The sequence below is a fragment of the Colossoma macropomum genome, unplaced genomic scaffold (assembly GCF_904425465.1).
Source record: "Colossoma macropomum unplaced genomic scaffold, Colossoma_macropomum, whole genome shotgun sequence".
Taxonomy (NCBI): Eukaryota; Metazoa; Chordata; class Actinopteri; order Characiformes; family Serrasalmidae; genus Colossoma; species Colossoma macropomum.
Window position 1 is genome coordinate 26,678,837 of NW_023494802.1, and position 23,739 is coordinate 26,702,575.

At 41.7% G+C, this 23,739-nt stretch overlaps 1 protein-coding gene across 2 annotated transcripts in view; it reads left to right on the forward strand.

Annotated features, from left to right (window-relative positions):
• The window catches only part of plxna2 (plexin A2), a 267,455-nt gene that overhangs the window by 117,132 nt on the left and 126,584 nt on the right, over positions 1-23,739 (forward strand). Inside the window, exon 5 of one of the 2 annotated variants that reach the window (XM_036590912.1) lies at positions 16,299-16,395. The exons of the other annotated variant lie outside the window; for it this stretch is intronic. Within the exon in view, the coding sequence (XP_036446805.1) occupies positions 16,299-16,319 (21 nt within the window). The 3' untranslated portion in view covers positions 16,320-16,395. Of the gene's footprint in view, positions 1-16,298; positions 16,396-23,739 lie in introns of those variants that run through there. 2 annotated transcript variants of the gene reach the window in all.

Here is a 23,739-nt window from a genome sequence, read left to right on the forward strand (position 1 = left end):
CAGCTTTAACAGTGAATACTAAGATGAGGTCAGATATCCACATGTTTGTGAAACCACACCCATCCTTATGTGCGAGTAGGTATTAGTAACCAGGGGTGTGAGGCTCTAGGTGCAGGGCTCCAGGGCATGGAAGATGCCTCCTAACACCACAGAGCTTCTATTGAGCCGGCGAGGAGGCAGCCGCTGCAGTTACACTTCACACTTCGCGGAGTAACGGGATTAGCATTCGGCTTTGAGCACCGCCTGCACACTCCTCTTTCAGAAAAACTGAACCGCAATGGAGGCACAGAGCACTGCCTGGCTCCTTCTAGAGAGCAAAGTAAACTGAGCCAAAATGGCTTCAAAAAGGCATATCAGGACTCCTCTTGTGCTGTCTGGTAGATATAGATACGTATAAATAATTTCAGTGGAGGAGTAGTGTTAATTGCTCTTTATAAAGGTCTGTTGTTTCCTGTATTTTGAGGCAAAACGACCTCTTGGACTTGTCTTGAACATAATTGCAATGTCAGTGGTGATCTTTTTGAGCATGATAGCCACAGCCACTGTAAATATTAGCAACTCACAAAGCATTACTAAATGAAATGAAGACATGTCTTATTCACATATTCATGACCATTGTAGGATCCAAGCAATTTAGCCCTTGGTTCCTGCTGCCATGCTATGCAAGCGTAATCCACATGTAAGATTTCAGTACATGTAGAGGATTTGTCAGTATATTCACGTCAGTCTCCCACCTTATGCTGGAGTGGATCTGAAGAGGTGGTATGAAATGGCATACAGTATGCTATATCCCTGCTGTTCACACTGGAAGGATACAATATGCTTTGTTCATGTGCACCACAGAAGCTTCTTATGCATTAGCATAATGAGAAAGAATAGGATTAAGCCTTCCTCTCGTAATTGCAGCCTCTGCATTTCAACATTAGTGCTACCTGAAATTGTGACAAATTTGGTACGGTCAGAGATGCAAATGTTAAGACCCAGAACGTTCCAGAAAGAAAAAAAATTGCAGGAATTCTATAAACCATTGTTCTATGCAGGGAAAATACTGTCTACACACGCACTGCAGAATCTATTTACATTCTGCGTCCTTATCTGCATCTGAATTCTATCATTCCTTTCTATTATGCCATATATTGTGCTTTCCTCCAACTCTATTTCAAGCACACGTACACATAAATCACATTCCCTTCGTATGCGTGGGCACCCTTTCCTCACATGGAAATAGAATTCAAACATATTGCAGCGCCTTGAAATAGATTCTCTTGCATACTCCCACATAAACACATCATAAACGCTTACACACACACAACCTGGCAGAGTTCCATAACTCAGACCCTCTTCTCCGTGTGTATCCGCAGGAATGCCTTGTTCTGGACATTTAACGACAGAGGTATGCAGGATGTTAATGGCCCTGAGTGACTGGTTCATTTTAGGGCAACGCTGTGGAACGGATGGGAGATGCATCTGTTCAGGCTCCCCTCTCCGCTACTCCATTACAAATAATGGGAATTCTTACACAGACCGCGGGGTACTGTGTCATCACTGACAGTAATCAGAGAACAGGGAGCACAGGCTTGATTCATGCACACTCTGGATTTCCTATCCGCCACTGTGGAGCTGAAGTGTGTATATCACCTTCTCTCTCATGGAGACACCGCTCTTTGTCTGAGTGTCACGATGAAAGATGTTCATGCGCTGCTCTGTATTAGAACTGATTCTGTTGGGTTTTATGACAGGGATTTTGTCCTGTTTCTCCTGTTTCAGGAAAACATGTGAGTATAGCTATTCAGAAGTGCAATACAAATTATTTAAAAGCTGTAAAACTGAAATATAAAGATTTTGACGTACAATTTGAGGCAGCATACTGATTTAAAGAGGAGTTTTTGCCGAGTTCAGTCATCGAGATCTAAATAATCATGCAATCAAGTGGTTTGATGTGAAAATGGTGCACTGTAGAGAAATTTACAGACTTGGATTTCTTTACAGTGGTGGTGACAGGAACCAGGGATTGCGATGCCTACAACACAAATATAGCAGTTTTATTTACTATCCAAAACCACCAGTGAACCTACATGAGTCTTCAGAGTTTTATGTTTTAGTGATGATGGTAAAATAGTGTTAAATCTGCTCTTTGGGCACTGTTTTGCCCTGCATGCCTCTTCACTATGCAACAGCATATTTTTGACCATTTCTTCTAATGACTTTCCATGAGGGAGCTTTTTGAGACATTAAACTCTTCAGACGTCTGGTTCCTATCACCAACACTGTGAACAGTTCTGATGTTTCTCTAGGATGGAGCATTTCACATCAACCACTCTGACTTTGTTTACATCTTTAACATTAATCATGCTAAGGTTTAGAAAAATTGGTGGCATTCCCATTTAATGTAAACCAACAACATTGCTCAGAACAATAAAAGAGTGAGTTTCCCATTTATCACTGATATATAATGCACCCCTAAACAGAATTTCTCATTTGCATTTCTGTTCACAGTGAAATTGGATACTCAGCAGCTGCAGTGTGCAAAAGTAGAGAGCTTAAGGATTTAGAAGTGGTCTGGTCCCGGATCCTGAGCTTTCTTACCAATGAATTTGCTGGGAGAGTGTGCTGTTTCAGATCACACAGGCAAAATGATGGCCTCTGTCTGGAAATACAGGCCATCTGACAAAATGCTTTTGGTGCTCAGATGGACAAGAGGGCCCAAGGCTAACAGCTACAAAAAGGTCAAAACAGCTTCAGCTGAGAGCATTCTTTTTCAGAGGGAGAGAGAGAGAGAGAGAAAGAGGGAGGGAAATGGAGGGACAGGAGAGAGAAAGGAAGAGTGAAACTCAGAGATTTAACAATGTCATGTGCATTGGCGAATGTGTGTCAAAGACTATTTCAAGAATAGCTGTCCCTCTCCTGGGCTTCAGACCCTGGTCTGTTGTAAAATTCTCTGCTCTTCTCACAGTACAGCAGTGAAAAACCACAACAAGTTTCACACCACTCTCCTTAGTCAACTTGAACCTTATAGCAAACTCCCAAAGCACACAGCATTTGGGTTAAGCAAAGCCACACCTGGCCCTGTTGCTAGAAGCAAATAAGGTCTGCCTGGCCGCTTTGCATAGTCTTACCTCAGATGTGCCACGGCCAGTGCTCGCTCTCGGTGAAGCGTAAAAAAACGCCCCATATGGAAACAGGTCAGGTCAGCCCATCTGAGTTTGCATATCAGCAGCGTGAAGTTCAGTCAAAGTCAGCAGCCGTGGTCTGTTGTTTGGGGTGGACCATGGACCGCGGATCATATTTTTCAACTGTAAGTGCTGTTATTGTGAAGTGGATGCCTCTAGGAGTAAACTCAAAAATGTCTTTTCTGGAGTGATGAATCACACTTCACTATCTGGCAGTCTGATGGACAAATCTGGGTTTAGTGAGTGCCAGAAGAACACTACCTAAGGAGTGTATAGTGACAACAGTAAAGTTTGATGGAAGAGGGATAATGATTAATGTTAATATTACAAGATACAAAGACATTTTAGACAATTATATGCAACTTCCAACTTTGTCGCAACAGTTTAGTAGGGAAGGCCCTTTCCTGTTCTAGCAAGTAACGTACATAAAAACATGATTTGATTCTTAAAAATTTGGAGAAATGTGATTTTGCTCCTATGATGGGACATTTAATCTTCTATCACAATCCTTTGATAGTTTGTCACTGCTTACAGAGAGTGGCCTGATTGGTTAAATTCAAATCAGTGCAGAATTAAACCAGTCATATTGAATATGACATCAAGTAGCCTGAAGTTTATTTTTTACCGCATTGATTGATAGTAGACCCAGTTTTACACCCCCACCCTTTCCACGATTCATGGGGTGGACATCCACATAGTTCCTTTGTTGCTCCCTCTAACTCGGCAACAGAGCACGGTCAGCTACAATAGTAGCGAAGATTGCCAATTATGCAGCAATCAAACACACGAGGAACGAAGAATAGATTGCCTGCGTTTTGACTGGGCCTTTTTTACGGTTTTATCAGCGGTGCTGTAAAATTGTTATGAGCTCCTGCCACGTTGTTAGCAGCGAGCTGCTGGAAGATTCACGACTAATCACTCGTACACTTCATTATTTTTTGACGAAGGCCAGCGGTCAAAGCCAGCCAATACCTGCCCATGAAATTGAAATAAACATGGCCAGGGAATGTGAGAAAAATAACATCAGTCTTCCATGCCCATTTATGACTCACACCTCTCATGTACAGGTTGCTATGAGCGGAAGCAGCAGAGTGGAGGAAGAAGCATGGGCCTTTGTAAAAGGTTGCCATTTACTGCAAGCAGAGAAAATGAAAAGGAGCCAGAGGTCCAGCGCATCACAGTTGATGTGTAAAGTTGACGTGGCTCATGAATGTCACGCCAGGCTGTGCTTTGACAGCTTCTCTCCCCATGTCTACAGTTCTATTAGAGCGAGTGTGAAATTTCTATCACTGTGACCAACATGGGTCAGCGTGCAAACAAAGTGTCAACTTTCACGAGAGGCCTTGACTTCCCGTGCATGTGCTGCTGTCATTCTTGGAATGGCCGTGTCTTTAGCGATAAGCGCAAAGGGCTTCACTGTACACGCCATAGTTCTGCTTCCCTCCCTCCACCTCTCCTTCCCATCTCACCCTATAAAAGCAAGCAGCATTATTGCTTCAGAGATCACCAGCCAAATAAAAGAGACTCTTTTTTTCCCAACCTTGCAATTTCCCCCCAAGTACTCAGCTGTGAAATTTAAAATCCATGCATGATTTCCTTCTTTTCCTACTTTGGGAGACAGATTATTTGCTCCGTGTCTTTGCAACCCTTTAACCTTCCTTTTGCGTGTGTGCGTACATACGCAATCACACGCACACACTCGCATATACTTGCTAGTTCCATCTCGGGAGCAGCTCCACCTTTGTTTAGCAAGGGATGAGGGATGTGTAGGAAATGAGGTGTGTGGTTATCAAGCACTGGCAAATAGGATTTTTCACCCAGAGTGAGATTGACTAGAGCCTCTCGTTCCTTCTTCCTCCAGCCTCAACCAGAGCCGGAGCCAGACCTGCCGTTCATTAAAGACACTGGCACTCTTATTATGCCTCCTGAAGCCTTTCAGGTAGATATCATCTTCTTATTCAATATCTGCCGTCAAAAAAACTGGAGCTATTGCAAATGTAGGATGGGATGCTAAATCATCTCCCTGCAGGTTACACAAAAAATAAATAAATAAATAAATAAAAATACAGATGTATTGTGTGTGTGTTTGTGTGAAAATGTATGCATACTAATTCCTGGCCTGGGTGCACTGATAGGGACCTGATGGCCCCGTACCTGGCCAGTGATTTACGGCTTTGTGATGTACACGGCATGTGAAGAGTGTTTTGTTTTCCTGATTTGCACTATCCCTCATAGCAGATGAAGATTGAGTTGGCACATAGCCATGGGTTTTCCTTTGTGTATGCTAGCGTATGTGTGTGTCTGGCAGGCTGTGCGTGGGCTTACGTCTGTGTCTGTAGGGGTTGCGAGTGGGGGAGGCCTTTATGTGATGGCAGGGCTAACAGGAAATCAGCAGAGCAGAGGATGTGATTAATGAGAACAAAACAGCATTAATATTCAGTTAAAGGCATCACAAGCTGACACTCGGTTCCTGCTGTATTCATATTCCCTGGAAAAGACCTAGGACCAGTAATGTGATTTTGCTGAAATCGTCATTCTAGAGAGAGACTGGAAATTATGACAGCAGAAACATAATTTCTGAGCCTGGTTAAGATATTCGGTCTATTCAGATTTATCGTACAGGCCCTTAATTGAGGCCCAGCCCTGGCATGTAGGGCTGCAAAAGTGTGTGTGTGTGCATGTGTGTTGTGTTTCCTTATAGAGAAAATCCAACTGCAAAATGGTTCCCACTTATTCACACTCAAATCTTGGCCTGAGCAACCATTGGTCACTTCTTGACCCTTGTTAGAGGGCAGTTGCTTTTGCTAAAGAAAGGGTACAAGGAAAGTGGTTTGACCAATGACCTCCATCTTCTCTTTTCTCACCAATCACTGTCACCCAGGCTGCACCACACAAAGACTTCGATTAACTCAAGTTGCCACGGTAGTGGAAAGGGAATGATCAAAATATGCTTTTTCAAGCTGTCGGAATCACGGACCAGTAGCATGCATTTTAAACTTTGACTAACCAATGTGGTATTTTCGTTTGCAAAGCATATCCCAGGTTGCATTCTCATTTGGCTGTAATTTGAATATGATTTTTATTTTTAAAAACATGTTCGTTGGGGTTGCATCCTATTTCTGTAATTTTCTCGGGGAGTGCATTCATGCATGATATGAAGGAATATCAGTAGTGCACCATTTGGACACTATTATGCCATAAGCCTGAACCTATTGCTAGAGGTTTGGATTGGGGTCAAATGCAATTTCCGCTACACGGTGCATTTGGCAATGTCATACCATATATCCCATGCAGCCATGAAATCCATGTTTGCGTTTTTCTGGAAGATGGGGTGGGAACAATGTGACTCCATGACGTGTGAGAGTGAGTGGTTGTTCACAGCATGCGTTAAGGCATGAAAAACGCACCCTGCATCTGTCAGACCATTCATGTGGATCCGAATGGGCTTCCATGGTTAGCATCCACGCTATTCCTCAGCAGACTAGCTTTGATAGTTAGCCATAGGGATGCCTAGCATTTGTTAATGCTAGGCTTGATTGATATAGCATCATTTCTTATCTCAGAATGCAGTGGGGGTCAGTGCTGCTGAAACAGAGGTTACAGCAAGGGAATCAATTCCAGTGATAAGGTTTCTTCTGGAACTGGGCCGTCAGTCGCCGGTCCCATGGCAGGTTGACAGCTTCACTTGCTATTGACATGGGGACAAATCAGGATAAATGCCCCTGTCGATACGTCCAGTGTCCTATGTTATTGATGAAGCTATTTAGCCTGCCCAGTCTCTGAAAGCTAGTCGCAATCCCAGACTCTCCATGGACACGTGGGAGTCACTGGCATTGTGGGGATATTGTGGTTTTGAGGTCAGCATGTAACTTAGAGCAGTGTATCAAACTGCCAGGGTCAACTTAGAGGTCAGCTTGAGATGGACACTGCTGATGAAGGAACCTTTTGTAGGAGGTCATGTGATCCTCCCTCAGATATATGAGCTGATTGCTCTTTTTTCTTCTTTATGATTGAGTAATACCCGACGCACGCTAAATGTCTACATGTCTGCTAATTTATGTCTGCCAAGCTAAACCCCCTCATTTGCATTAATCCTGGTCTATGCATCTGTAATAGACTTAAGCTTGGGGGTTAGTGCACATAAACCACTGGCCACTCCTATCTTCATCATTTGATATCAAACCTCCTGTCAGCTTCCATCAGTTCATTTATTGAAATGAGCACACAAGCTGAGGTTTTACCCTTCTTTTGCCTGCTCTTTCCTCCTCTGCTGGCATTGAATGATTTGCTCCTGAAGTCCTGTGCACTGTGGTTTCGGCCTAAGTTTGGGGACTGGGGTGAGAGGTCTTTGTTCGTGATAGCAAACAGCCTGAATGCACCCCGGATGGCCCCTGACCTGTCATGCTGGTTATAGATTTAGCCCTGTGTAAAGAGACAAGCTAGTGTCACACTGGGTGTTATTAGTGAAAAGCAGAGGCAGGAGCCAGAGGCAGTGTAGGTACCGGCTGAAACCTCATCACTATCTTGCAAGCCCTTCAGGGAGCTTTCACTGCTCTGCTGATTTAATAGCCCCTAATGAGGAGGAGAATACCTGAGACCTGGTGGCACAGACACCTTGTTTAGTCACTAGTGACTCTTCAGGGAACAGCTTAGCACTGTTACAAGCCACAGCCCAGCTTTGAAAACAGCAGCTCCCGTACATCACAAACGTTGCATTCATTTCCTCAATTTGTCCATTGTTCATCAACCTTGTGTCGGACATATGCGACAATGAGAGGCGTCAGTGCGGTGCAGTGTGAGTTGTCAGGCATCAGTCAAACATGCGCATAAGTGTCGCTCCTGCAATCTGTTTAAAAGGACTGAAAAGAGGAAAAAAATCGCAGTACAAAATAAACAAAGTTCCCCTTTATTTACCACGGTTGTGTGGGCAGCGAAGTGACAGTTCTGTAACTTTCCTCATAGTTCACTTCTCCCGGAGACTGTCTCGTTGGCTCAGGAATCAGGCACAAGGATGGCAGGATAATAACGTCCGCAATTAAAATGTTCTGGCGTGTCAGGAGTCGTCGTGGCTGTCACCGAGTGACTGTATAATGGTGGAGGCTTTGTGCGTGCCTCACCATGCTAAAAAAGCTCCCTGGCATCCGTCGCATCACTAATAGCGGCACTTCTCTCTCCTAATTGCAGGCTTTAATTGCAATAATTATTTACAAGCCTAATTAAACAAAAAAAGGATTCTCGGGGAGAAGTAACTGCCAGTTCAAGGAAACAGGCACGGTTGTGTCAAGAGGGAAGACTGCAGCGGGGGAAACGCTGCTAGCGTGCTATCATTACCGCTAGCTGTCTAATTGGTGGAGGCAGTACTGTATGACTCGCTCATTCTCTTTCTCTCAGTGAGCGAACACAAACTGGCTGCGTGTCGAAGAGACAGAGAGTGCATAATGACTTCATTCCCTGCCGGCACAGGGAAAACTGAAACAGCACTCTCTAAATATCTCAGGGCTTCTTTGTCCTGAAGTGCTCTGGGGAGTGGTGAGGGACCGCTGCTCACACATCAGATTGCGCATTTGGACTCCATGTTGTTTTGTTTAGGCGCACTTGTGACGAGCTCTGTCTGGGCCGACTGTTTAGGTGTGGAGAGTGTAAACCGAGTTAACCTGGTGCAGAAATTTTCTGTTAGGCTTATAGAGGAAGCAGAACATTTGCTTTTTCTCTTCCCTCTTTTTCTGTCACTAATACAGTTTGTGAACTCAGAATAATCTCATCTGAATTGCATCTGCTATTGACTACACATTTTCCGTCTTCCCTTCGAGGCAAGGCCTGTTTGTTTCCATCCTTTTACTAGCCTCAGTTGCAGTGGTGATTCAAAAATACTATTCATTAATCAAGTGTGTTTTAAGGCACGACCTCAAAGGCAGAGGACCAGCAAGCTCCCTTGTCCCTAGCTTTATCGATTACGGCCAACCAAACGTGAGCTGAGTCCCAGGCTGTGCCAAGCCATAATGCGTATGAACATACAGCTCCCACTGTGCCTGCGTGCTTCCAGACAGAAGCTGTCAATGTCTACCTGCTTCCTCCTGATGGATGTCACTGCGGGCTGGGCTCCCCTCCTGTTGTTGTGTGGAAAGGGGCGGTAAACGAAGCCCCCCTGCTGACCGAGCGTTGCTCCCAGCAGCCCGTCAGGTTCAGCTGTGGATGCCGGGCAGGTTGGCAGGAGGCCTGCTCCCGCCTCCCCGCAGCACCACCCAGCTCTGGAGGCTGCCAGACCTGCATATGCTCTTTGTCTGAGCTGCTAATGGCCCAGACGCAACAGCAAACACCCAGCTCCATGTGAGACGTTTGTTTTCTTCGCTTGCACAGCAGTAGTGGCAGGTTTCGCCTTTTCCCTGAACTGTATGTGTCGGAAGAGCGTCTCTGCAGTCCGTCTTTGAGCCGTGCCACCGACGAACAATGCAAAGAATCAATCCAACTACTCCTCCTGTCCTCCTCCGCAGCCCATATTGAGAGAGCTGTCAGCATGAGCTGTGCTGATGGATGATAATGATGTGTGTGTGTGTGTGTGTGTGTGTGTGTGTGTGTGTGTGTGTGTACGTGTGTACGTGTGTGTATGTATGTTTTCCCTTTGTCAAGACTAGTCTATTCAATCTGGTCAGCAATCACATACAGCCGCCTCTTCTGAGATGATGCAATAACACACCTCCCTGTGATGGCCATTCATATGTAAATATGATGTTTATGGTCCTGTTAGAATGTGGAGCTTTTTTGGACCTAGCCCAGGTTCTAAGAAATTTAAATGGATAAAAATAATGACTCTGAATCAAACCTAAATATTTTTAAATGCTAACTATTTCATGCATTAACCTGTAGATCCTACACACTTTTTTTAACTCCAGCTTTCCCGCTGCTGTTCCTTAATGCCTTGTCCCATTTACTCAGGATAACCTCTAAATTCATATATTCATCCTGGTCTGGGCTGCATGGTTATTTAATGATGGAGGAGCTGTGTGAACATGATGTGAATCATTTGGAATTTGTGGTGCCCTGGTATAGCAGCACTAACAGGGGCAATAATGGTAATGTGAACAGGCCTGTTGCCACCCACTGAGCAAATGATGGATGTCACTCCTAAGCGCTGAGCTGGCAACACACTAAGTGAACCAAAAGCAGTGCAGCTCAAAGTATTGAGAATTTAAGCACACACACTAGAGTTTGATGAATGTTTTTGGGCAGGATATCATTTCTCCAGTGTAATATACCAAAAGATAATATCAGCAACAGAACGTGGGAAGATAAAACTCCTGAAATCAGGAAGAAATAGAGGGTTTAAAAGTATTACTCTTGGCATACTCATGTATAGGATACAGTGTACAGACCAAATATGAGCAACCGATAATTGATAGAAGGGAGAAATGATGAATGTGATGCCAGGAGATTTGCTTCCAGAACCTCTGCCTGTTTTAGGTGGGTTTTAGATAGAGAACAGCGCAGCTCCCAACACAGCCTTGACTACATCAAGCATTATACTAAACAAAGTTATACAAGTATCTGCGAGACAAGGGCTCAGATAAGCTCTGTATGGCGCTGCCCCACTCAGTCAAAATATGGTGCCTGCATTTGTTTCTCAGACTGTTAGTAGGGTCGAGACAGTGAGTGCTGTAGACAACTTAAGCTCATTATCTAAATGTTCTCCTGGCCTCTGGTCACATCGAAAATAAGAATTTCTCTTAAGAATGACTGGAATTAATGAAGAGTACACAGTAGCATGCTTTTACTTTTCGTTCTACTCCATTGTGCTGGGGGACATTGTTTCCTTGGCATTTTTCTTTGACTCCTCCACAGGTAGACAGATTCTCTACAACCAAGGAAAGATTTGGCATCTCTATCGCTAGCATGTAATAATCACGAAAACTCAAGATCGACGGAGTGAATCGGAGAAGAATGGAGCCTCAGCTGCACTCCCAGGTGTTGATGTACTTGTTGTAAATTGGGTTTTTCTTGGGGTCTTTAGTTAGCTTGCAGCAGGATGAGGATGCTTCTTTGTGATATGACCGGTACCAGTCAAAGCCACCTGAGCCTCATGGTGCCCCCCCAACCTCCTTAAACCTAGCCAGAAAGGCATGCTGGGCGAAAGCCTGTTGTGCAGCCACCAGACCAGTGGGGTGCAGTCAACCCTACCATCTGTATATTCACACACACACACACACACACACACACACACACACACACACACACACACCATTATCTGAGGAAGGAGAGGCAAAAGAGCCAACAGAAGGGCTCTAGATAAATGCACACGCACAAATATGTCCTTTGCTCATCACCTGACGCACCAAACAATGCATGAATTGTCTTAGACATACATACTTAATGTATCCGACCAAGACTCATGCACATGAACACATACTCACAGTGGAGCACGCAAACACTCCATTCTTGCAAACCCAAAGGACACACCTAATCAAGTGGGCTCTGAATCAACCCTGAGGTCAGAGCGGCCCCCTGTCTGGCTGCTGTGTTTAAATCAATAAGCCCCCTGCTATCTCCACTGCAGATCTGCTCATGTGTGTGTGAGAGAGAGAAACCTCAGCCTGTTGCTTTGTGCCTGGACAGCATTATTAACTCCTCGCACACTGGCTGAGGCACTGCCTGCTGTCAGTGCCGACTGTGTTATTAGCTTAGAGACTAGTTTACCGCTGCTCAGGGACCCGCTAGAGCTGCCGCTTAAACCTCGCCACGAACCCCTTCGTCTCCATCCATAGCAATCAAGCATCTGCTGTCTTTTCACTGCCGGGACTTAATGTCATTATGTACTTTTTGAATTGTTTCGCGTCACACAGCATAGCAAGCATATGGCTGCTAATTGCATCAGCAGCCTTATCAGTTAGTTTATATTGACAGTACAACTGTGAAGATTGCGACTAGCCAAAAGACCTTTACCCTCACATCAAGAATGGAGAATCTACACATGCATGGTGCTGGTTTACTGGGAGGAAAATTCTTGAGCTTAATTGACAGACTGACTGACAGACAGACAATGGGGGCTTTCCATGCTACTTCCCTAAGGATCATCAGAGCAGGCTTACCAGCTGTATCTGGAGGCCTCTCTCTTTTACTACATCTGTGTTTCTTTTTCTCTCTCTCATTATAGCCATAGTGTTAGAGGTGACTCTTCCAGGTGAGTGCTAGGAGATGTTACCTTGTTGATACATCCCCTGAGATTTGCTTGCTGTTTCTTGTTACTAGAAAGTCTCTTTCTAGTAACAAGACTTTCTTTCACTTTCTCAAGCCCAACATGTTGATACAAGGGTGTTAGTCGTGATACAGTACTCTAGTTGTGTGTGCGCACACAGGCACCCTATCAGCTGTCTTCACACAAATAATGCCTCAGTGGTACCAGGCTCCTACCTCACCTCTACTCACCCCTCTCTTCTCTCAGGCCCCCCAAAAAGAGGATTTCAGTCATACATAATTAATATACTGCTCTCTCTATCGACTGGCTGCATTTTTCAACTCCCCATCTCCGGTCGATTCCCTCTATTATTTTCCCGTCTGTCTGGTTCCTTCTCTCCTGGACTCTTTTAGAGCCAGCCAGAGCTTCCGAGAAGTCATGTCTCCTGCCCTGTGTGTTTTAGCCTGGACAGCCGTCAGGAAGGATTGAAGAAAAAGTGACGCTTCCAGTGGACACTGCCCATAGATTGTGATATATGACTTGGGGTGATTTTTCAAAATAGGTCTTTCTCAAATATCCTGATTTACAACATTATCACTGATATTTGAAGAAAAGAGAGTCTTACTAAAAATGCTAGAAACTAGAGGGCTAAATTGTCTCCTTTAAAAACTCATATTCCATATTTTAACCACACAGTGGTGATGAATACTTTTACTGCAATGAAAATATCTTTAAAAGAAAGTTCCATTAGCCATTTTCTTTGCATTCATTCCATGTCAAACTTTTCATGTTTGCATTTGGTGCTCCTTGCATGTGCTTTGATAATGGTTGATTATATCAGCACCCAAACTGTTGACATTGTGACGAAAATTCAAGATTCAGTAATACAGGTGTGTTTGTCTGGCTTGAGACTCACTCTGATAATCAGCTACTAGTTTGAAATGTTAATGGTATTCCTTATTAGCTCTGCCAGTAATGAACTGTTATGGACCCCTTTCACATGCATATCATCATGCACCATCACCCTTATTGGGCTCCATTGAAAATCAAATGCCTGTAAAACAGAGTTTAAGCAGGGACGATTATCTTTCTGTGCTAATATGGCACCCACAGAAAACCTTTGGACATTATAATTCATTCTGGCCAAATTTTAGTAATAAGAAACAGACAGTTATCATGGGTTTTGGATAATAGGCAATGCTCTCCATCACTCAGCATGTCTCTTCTAAGCTCTCGCTAAGCTAAATTGTCTTAGTGGGGCAGTCCTACATGTTGTAATTTGGGTCCTGCTGTGAAGTGAAATGTTCAAATTGTGAAAAAAAAAAATAAAACATTGTGAATCTCTAGTCTGTTGAATAGAGTACTTACCAAACCATGGATCCATGGTTAAAACTACATATGGAGAAACACTTTGTTTACAAACATGAAAAGTAACTATTCATCATAAGGTTTATTGTAAGATAGCTATATGGTGAACAATAGGCCTAGCGAGTGACCCTGACAATGAGGCTCTTTCATGTGACTTGATAGTGAAATCGATTCACTGCAATAGGCTTTGTGCAGTACCTCTTTCCTGAGAGTCATTTATCAAATCCTGCAGTCTAGACCAATGAACGTGAGATAAAGGATGCAGTAATGGAGCGTAACAAGGAGGCTTTTTCTAATGACCCCGTGTTGTAAGCGTTATGACCCAGGGCCTCCAAGATGCTGCACGAAACCATGTTACTTGTAGGGTGCTTTGCTGGCTTATTATAGCACCAGCAGGCCTCCTGGCGCTGGAGTGTCGAGATGTTTCAGCTGAGCTAAGTCTGCATGCTTTAGCCAAATCCCATAAACAAACAGCACTAATGGGAGAGGAGCAGCTTGCCGAGGGGTCCAAGCACCGCAAAGTGCTAAGCTATGCTCCAGCTCCCTCACTTTATAAAACAGCAAGGAAGCACCCTGTTCATTTCAGCCAGCCAGTATACATATAAATATACATTTCTCACTTTTAGTTCAACAAAACAAGTGTTGAGAAATTCTGTCAAAAGGATACTAACTTTCAATTAGTACTACTTTTTTTTTTTTATAAAGAAGAAATATTTTATTTCTAATTTTTATATTTATAATTTGATAAAAAATAATTGTCATGCATACAGTCTTGTTTTGCAAGAAAGAAAAAAACATTCTTTACATTTTAGCTACATCGACCATGTGTCGAGAGAAACCGCAATCGTGAATACTAATAATAATAAGAGAAACACTAGATATGCTTTAATGCAAATTCAATACAAGTGCTTGGCACTTTATAGCCTCTGAAACAAAGTTTTTTATATGATCTCAAATGTGAAAGCTTCTTTTAAAATACAGTACTGTGCAAAAGTCTTGTGCTCCTGAGCACCTTATTTAAAATGGAAGTAAATGATTAAGGTAAATTATTTATCATTTAATAACGTCGTATTCACATAATTTTTAAAATATTGAATAAAATGTCTAAAATATGTTTTGATGAAAAGTTTGTAATAGTTAAATTTAAATGTAACAGAAATTGTTAATAAGTGATCTTTTGAACAATAGTGCACATTTAAATAATTATATAGTGTAAATTGAATATATATATATATATATATATATATATATATATATATATATATATATATATATGAACCGAGTGACTGTTTCAGAAGCCAGTCTGTGAGCAGTGGGGATATCTGAACAGATTGTGTCATGACTGTATTTGATGGTGTCAGAGTGTTGACTTGTATACAAATTGCAGAAAGAAAAAGGAAAGAACTCCGTCCTCACTAATCATGAACTTCCCTGACTATCCTTCAATCCTCTCTAATGAAGAGATGAAAAAAGTTCTCATCTATCTCACCTCCCCTCTCTATCTGCCTGTAGTAGTGTGAACTCCCTACTTTTATCTGTCTCTCTTACTCTCTCCCTCTTCTTGTCTCTCTCTCTCTTATCCGCCTGCAGCACACTGAAGCCCTGCTGCGAAATGCGCTCTTGCAATCAAGCATTGTTTGATTGAGTTTTCATTGCGCAGACATCACACACACTTATAGGCCATGTGCACTCTAGGAAAGCTGAAATGAACTAAGAAGACTGAAATATAGTGAGAGAGTATGTGTATGTTACTGCGGTAACAGGCTGCAGTGACAGTAAAAACTAAATTGATTAAAAACCCATTGTTCATTTATTGATTTATTTCATGCAAACCATAGCAACACACTAGTGTGTGGGGTACTGAACTTACAAACATGTTGGGTGAACTGACATTTATACAACATTAATTGTACTTAGTACAGATGAGATTGTTCTTAAAATTTTGCTGTTGAGCTGCGGTAGTTGAACATGCTCTGTGCTGCAGGCGTTTGTCATGCCCGCACAAAAAGTCACCTGTATGGTACGGCGTACAATTTAGCACATCCTCAGACCAGATGTCAGACAAAGCTGCTTCAGGTCTCAGGGAAAACATGAATCGAATTATGTAAGCTCTTGTACATCAAGTGAAATAGGCCATTTCAAACAGCCTCAGATTAAATGGCTTTAGAGGAGAAGATGTTAGGCTTACTTAAGCTTAAGGTAAAGCTTGTATGTCACAATTCCGTTCTTTATTACTACATTATTTACAGTTTTGTATCCAAGTTAAAGATGACAATATACTAAAACTTTTTACTCTACTGCACTTTTATAATGTTCTTTTGTGTCATAAAGATTAAGCTTTAGTTCATGCACTTTGTGCTTGCACCAACAGTGTTAGGTACCTTCTCGAATAAAGTGCTGCTCTTGTTATGGTTGTTCCTATTATAAACATAATTATTATTACTATGCATATATGTGTGTGTTTGAATACCCATATGTGTGGTCCTCAGTCTCAGGAACTGTGATGTGTGTGCGTTTGTTTGTTTGTGTGTGTGTGTGTGTGTGTGTGTTTGTGTGTGTGTGTGAATGGCTCTGTTCTGCTTTCTTTCACCTAGAGAGTTGAAAGAGCAGATTAGTCTGCTGCCCCCCTGTGCTGTGTGTCTGTCACAGTGGTTCCGCAGGGGCGGTCAAAGAATGGAGAAGGGGTCATTCACACACTGCCCTCAGCTTAGCCAAGCATGGATTGGTCACCGGTGGATTTTTCCCGCTAGATGTGATGTTTGTGTTTGTGTGTGTTTGTAGCAAGGTTGCACAATGTGGATAAAATGCAAGCACTGTAATTATATCTGTGCATATTTCTTTTTGTGATGGGCTTTGCAATATATAAAAAGCTCATTGGTGAGCCATGTGACAGGGTTAAACATTGGGCCACCTTATTTTGACCAAGGTAACTTAAGTTTGTCAAAATATAGAAACATTCAAATACAACTGGTTGGTAAAGATCCTCACAGCACTAGTCCTGAGTATTGGATATATTGGGTATTTTCAGTCATGATGCCTAATGATGTTGCTTCAGAAGTGAATTCAAAAGCTGTATTTGCTAAATTGGGAAACAGAACTGACATAGCATGACATATTTTATACATATGTGTATATATATATATAATATATATATATATACATATATATATATATATATATATATATATATATATATATATATATATATATATGAAAATGTAATGGGTAACTGTATTCTGAACAATGCCTTTACAAAATGTAACTTGGAAATACAAATACTTTATTTAATGATGAAAAGGTCCTGTGTTTTTTGTTGTTTTTGTGTCATGTGTAAAGTAGGTAGATGTGGCTTTGGAACTTATTCCTTTACACCTGTTTAACCTTTTGATGTTTCTCCACAAGGGGGAGCTATTAGCAGCCAGGCTTTTGTGTGCATTTAAAGAGAAGAAACATGCCAGCAGGATCTTTGCACATCGTAGCAGCTTTCAAAATGAGAGGTGAAATAGTTTTTACCAAAAGATGTTGATTTACAGTGTTATATTATTTAATAAATTATTTACATCACAAAAAGCATAGATAGCATAGAGAATATGTGTGTGCTGCAGCGGACCCTGTGTTTGTAAACAATAGCATAGATACTCCAGATGTTTTAACTGATCCTAATTACTTTTAAGATATCGTCCAAGTATGCACAGTACACAGTGATTAGCTAGAGAGCTAATTTGCATATTGCAGCCTTCTCTTATCAGTATTACAAAGGCCAGTACTGTGATAATAATTGGTAAACGATATATTGTGCAGCCCTAATACGTGCACATGCATTGCAGGAATATGTTTAGTTTATGTGTGAAGTGTCTGCACACATTTACGCTTGCACTCACAGTTATTTCCTGCTTTTTTGTTTTTCTGTCTGTTATTGCTGTTCATGTGTGCATTTATGAACATGCCTTATTTTGGAGATTTTTTTCCATAGACCCGTGTGTCAGTGAGTCCATTGCTGTGTGTGGGTGTATTAGAAGTAGTAGTTGTATGTTTTAGAACACATGATTGATATCTCTCATTGCTGTTAGTGCAGGACTCACTGCTCCACATGAAAAATTAATGTGCACGCGTATGCGCATGCTATGTGTGTGTGAGGTGGTGGTCTATCCCAGAGGTGCCAGCTGTTTATCACTCCCTCCAGAAGAGGGTGGGAGGGGTCAGAGGCTAGGCAGGTTGCTATAGTAACCATGGCTCAGATTGCGTCTGCGTGTTTTTTGTTTTTTTGTTTTTTTTGGTGCTGGGTTCCAGTATGTCTGCACATGTGGATACATTACTGCTCACTGAGATGGTGAGTTGACAGAAGGTTCTTTTAATAACATTAATGAGCTTTATTTCTGTAGCACCTTTCATAAATAGAAATACAGATGTTTGTCTTTCTCCATACTGCTATTTAGTGACTATTTGGTTTCCTCTCTTTTGTCTTTGGACACTTTTTCTTCCTACATGTACGGCAAGTTTGTGCGCCCCTGGTATGTATATATATATATATATATATATATATATATATTTATGGAGAGAGAGATAGATAGATATATAGATATATATACACTGTCTATCTATTGTCAGTATGTTCAACTTATTTTCACTTAAAGTCAAAATTGTGAAGTCACCAAATCAGACCTATGAATTATGGGTCATCTAGTAGATTTATCACTTAACATCTTGTATGAACTGATGCTAGGTTATCACACTTAAAAAAAGGTGCCCCGGAATGTTCTTTGGAGAGCCATTTTTTGTAAATTGAATGAAGTACATGAGTGACTGTGAAGAACCTTTGTAAAGGTTTAAGAACCTCCATATAATTTAAAGGTTCTAGAAAGAAAGGCTGAAAGATGAATTGTTTTCATATCAAAATTGCAATTTTAAAGTGTGCAGTTTTCATTTATCAAGAGCTGCAATTTTAATTATACCGCGATGCTAGTCAGCGCAGGCATCTGTTAGCTGACGTAACAGATCTGGCAGCTGTCGCTTTCCTCCGAGCACATTTGGCTGTCCAATGATGTTGCTTGAGCTGCAGTTCGAAAAGATGCGGTGGCAGGCTTCACAGGTCTCAGAGGAAGCCTGTGTTAGCCTTCGGCCTCCTAGCATTGGCAGTATCGTGATTGGGAGAGTCCTAACTAGTGGGTGGAATTGGAGATGACTAAATTAGGGAGAAAATTGGGGAAGAATCCAAAAATTAAAAAACATACGATTCTTTAAGGTAACAAGCTTAGTTCGTCTATGGAAGGAGATCTACCACCTAATCCTGGAGATGTTTAAATTGAACTCACCTGGGTCTATTATTCAGATGCCCCTGAAGGCCTTTTTTACCACGATCAGGTGTGTAAGGTTAGAGTCAGAGCTAAACTCTGCAAGGTGGTCTCCAGGACCAGGATTGGGCACCCTTGTTCTATGACATCACTCAAATAACCTTTGTGGCAGCTTTTTTTAAGAATGTACTGTGTTCATGTTAAAGCTACATTACATTGTCAAAATACTAGAATTGTGGTTATGTTGCTGCATCCTGCGATTGTGCTTTGCCTCGCAATATATAAAAACACAGTAAAAAATTGTCCTGCAATATACTGATCAAATAAAAAACTGACCGAACTGAACCAGTAATTTAGTTTTGCTGGATTACATGAATAACTTGATTTAATAAAAAATACCCACAGAAACAGCCATTTGGATCTGTGATTGGTGAAGATGCTCATAGCACACTGTAAAAACCACTGATTTGTTGGAGATTCATTGCAGTCTTCTGTGATATCAGCAAGGCAGAAGCACTAATGGTTAACAAACGATACATAGTGCAGCCCTAGTTCATGTGGTATCAGGGGATGTACTAGCTGAGGATGTCACAACTCAAAAACTCAGGTAATGTTGGATTTGACAAAGTTAACCTTAAACTTGACCGAGTTAAACACTTGTATTTTTAAAACTTTTTCTTTTGTAGGAAACTCATTTAAATGCGCCCTCAGTCTCAAATGGACGAGTCGGAGACTGCGTGTTGGTCAGCTTTTACCGCAGCAGAGGCATCCTTCCTTGAAACAAAATAATCTATGCAGAGCAGTTCAATATCCTTCCTGTGCCAACAGCTAATATGTGTCTCCTAAGTGTCCACTTTTAAGGCTTTTCTTGGCTGGTTCTGACCTGAATGGAAAATAAAGGAGCAGAGCCAGAGAGAGATAGAGATAGAGTGGGAACACTTAACACTGCATGAATTACTGAGTTGCTCAGGAGGAATGAGGCCCAAGCATTAGGGCAAAACCTAGCACAGCAAGCTACACTTAGACCAGGCGCTTTGTTATTTCTTCAGTCTATGTTGTCCTTAATTCGTGGCCTTGACCTGAAATTGGCACCAACTTCACCACAAGACGTCCTGGATGCACGACTGTTTTCATAACATGCTCCTGACGTTACGAGAATTTGTTGGACTCTCTCCGGAAGCAACGTTGGCCTCGACAGAACCACAACTGTTGGCTCGCTCCCGCTGGCTCTGCCTCTCCAAGGTTACATTTAGATTACATTAGAATTCATTACGGCTTTCTTCTTCTCGCCTTTTGTTATGGAAATGCTGCAGTGCCAAGAGTGAAGACAGCAACAGGAAGAAATATTAACATAATGCGTTTGAAATTATAGATGCAGTTTCAAGAACCGCACGTATTTATATAGAAATGGTGGTGCGCTGTGCACAAAATTATAATGCAGTTGTTAGGAGCACGCACTTTGGCCGGTGTAAATGTGTTTGCACACACATGTAGGCACATACGTTCATGGGCACATGCATAGCATGCACACGCCCAGGCGGCTCACGGTGGGAGAACAGGCTTCATTGTGTCAGCCCGCTGTGTTGAGTGACTGCAGTGTGTGCTGGCCAACAGCTGCTCCAGACTAACCCAAACTCCTTTCTACTAACCCCCTCATCTTTCCTTTTTGTGCCATTTGTTTTTTTTTTCCTTTCCTTCACTTGTGACACATGATACAACACATACATGCACGCATAGACTACAGGCCAAACGTTTGGAAGCCGTGCTAACTGTGTAAAAGTAAACGTGGAAAGAATTACAGTACACTAATATGTTTATTTTTATGGTACAAAGGGCTTTGAAAGCAATAGTGTCCAACAGATTGAGTATTTTGCATAGTTTCATAGCTGCAAGGGTGTATGAGAGCAAAGGTGTCTGTCTTGAGGGTCCAGCATTGGATTTTTGGAAATTAATTACATTTTTTAACCAGCATCATTGATTATCGAACGATAATTTATATATGTTGGTCAACAGTTAATCAGTTAATATCCCTTTATGGAGCCTTTATGTTTTGGAGTCTCTTTGAACTTTGAGCTCACACATTTCATTTACAGAAAAGGTTTGTTAAGAAACATTACTAGAGAGGTAATTTAGGGAACCAGATGTTTGTTGTGTTTTAACAGTGCACATGCTCCTGAAAGTTTGATAAACTGAAGCAGGTATGTTAAATTAGGAGTTTATAAATAATTATAAACCGATAAATGCAAAGGACTCTTATTAACACAGATTGTGAAAACTTTCCCCATATACTATGCAAGAGCACATCACTGCACACTATTGGAATTTTGCTTTAGTTAAATTAGATGTGAAAAAAACATACCGTGTTGGCAAATTGACTCAATTGAAACATTTAAAATGAAATTTATTTCTGACCTGTAGTGTACAAATTACACGTTTCCATAAGACCCTGCTTAGCACTTACACACACCTGCTGAAGCTTTATCACCTAGCTCTGCAGCTGTCCTTACCCTATTACTTTTTTATCAGCTGCTAACATGTCCATACATCTGCCTCAGTGAGAGTTAACCTGCACTAATATTAAGCCCCCACGAGAACTCTGGGAAGTGTAGTCTCACTTATCAGCGGCAACCATTCACTTCCCGCGCAAGGCACTGTGCCAAAGACTACACTGGGGAGCTGGGGCAATGACATAGTGTCATCTGGCAGCAAGGCGGTTTGTCTTTCATTAATGCAGTCTGAGGCTTCGAGGCTGGTGTCTGTAAGATGCTGAGACCCATCAGCTCCTCCACATAATGCTACCATTGAAGAGCTGAGTTAGTGTTCAAATATTTGGAGTTTGGACTGTTTTCAGTAATGAAAATGTGGTTGAAGATACATGCATATTGATTCTAATGTGAAAATCCTGTGCACAGGTAGTATATTTTTTAAATAGTTAGAAATGTAAGATGAATCCAAATCCAGAATGTGGAACAGAACTGTATATGTTATGGCCGTCAGGCTGGTTTTCTGTGTGTGCCTGGCCCCCTGCGGGTTTGTTTGTTAGCAGGCTGGACTGCAGTGTGGATGTGCTGGACTCATTACTTGGGACCACCTGTTTCTGTGCCCCAGGATAGAGTGAGGGGGAGGGGAGGAAGAAAGGGGCTGTCCCCTGCAGTCAACTTTCATATGTGGTGTGAGTGACACTGTATGGGAGTGTAAACAGAGGCTGAATGTGGCCCACACTCTCACTTTCACTTATGGGTTAACAGTTTAAGCACATGAAAAGCATGAAAGTTATTCCTTCAGTGAAATTGTCAACAGTGCAGGTGATCCTAAAAAGCTTTGTTGGAAAATGTAATTTGACAAGAAAAGTTAGTTTACCGAAGTAAGAGCTAGTTACACTGACTTACACTGACTTCAATACTGAGGAAATGGAGGCACATTCGAAGCCACAGTAGCATTAGATTTAGATAGAAAATTCTAACCTACAGATCGTGTAAATGTAATACATACAAGACATGTGTAAGACCCCACATCCTGACACTGAATAAAAACAAGCGTGCATGTGTGAGTATGTTATACATCAAGCAGAAGTGACTGTTCAGACAACAGCAGAGCTGTTGGTCAGTAATGGCTGAATGCATACCTTTGTTGAGGGAGCTCATGGAGTCTGGATGAGGGGGACAGGTGGAGCTCCACTCCATTGCAAACAAAGTCATGACATTTAGCATGGCTATACATCATACGTGCACACACATGCACAAACACACAGTAGGACCTTAAGTATTATTCCACCCCTCTCATTACTCAAACCCTGAGTCTGCTTATCCATCTTAAAGCTGCCTCTCACTTCATTCTCCCTTGAATAAGTGTCATAGAAAAATAAAAGAAAGCCCTTCTGCTCTCGTGATTAGGAGTTACCGAACGCCTGCCGGATGTTAACATAGATATTTACATAGTGACACAATAGAGGACGATACTGAGCTTAAATAATAGTTTGGTGAAAAATCCAGTTTACACAGCTTTCCCGTTACTACCAATGAAGCTGATAAGCTGAGATATATTTGGCTTCTGAAGTTTGTATCTGTAGTTTAGTGCTGGAGTGATGAGGCTAATGTAGCTAAAAAACAATAGAAGTTTATACACACACTTAAGCATTGTTCAAACTCCATGCCTGAGTTACAACACTTGCCTTAAACCATGTATTGCGTTTGAGTTTACTTAACAACTCAGTGCAGTTTATGGCAAGGGTGTGTGATAATGTAGGCATGCAGTTTACACACAGTTAACTAGCAGGATATAAGTTTCAATGACTTGTAGCTCCAGTACAAAACTAAAGATGCAAACATGTGATTGACTACAAACTTTAAATTACATACATTTCCACAAAACTAATACTAAAAATAATGTAACAAGTTCCATTACAGCTGACATCTGTTTTATTAACAATCAACAGATGATACTGATGTAAAGAAATGGTGAGACAAGAAGAGAGTAAAAAAAACATACATTTCATGTCATGAAAGGCCCCATGAGTCTCATGACCTCTGGCACAGGGTATTATATGTCTCTGTGTGTGTGTTTGATAGCTTCCAGGTGCACTTTACTGTCTCATAGGAACAAAAGTTATACAATTCAGAGTTGTCATAATCAGACACAGAATACCTAAAAAAACAAATACCACAATAGAAATAAATAAGTAAAAACAATCAAACAAACAAAAAACAGTGCTGCAGTCTGGCAGTGGTCTGGTCATTGCAGCAAT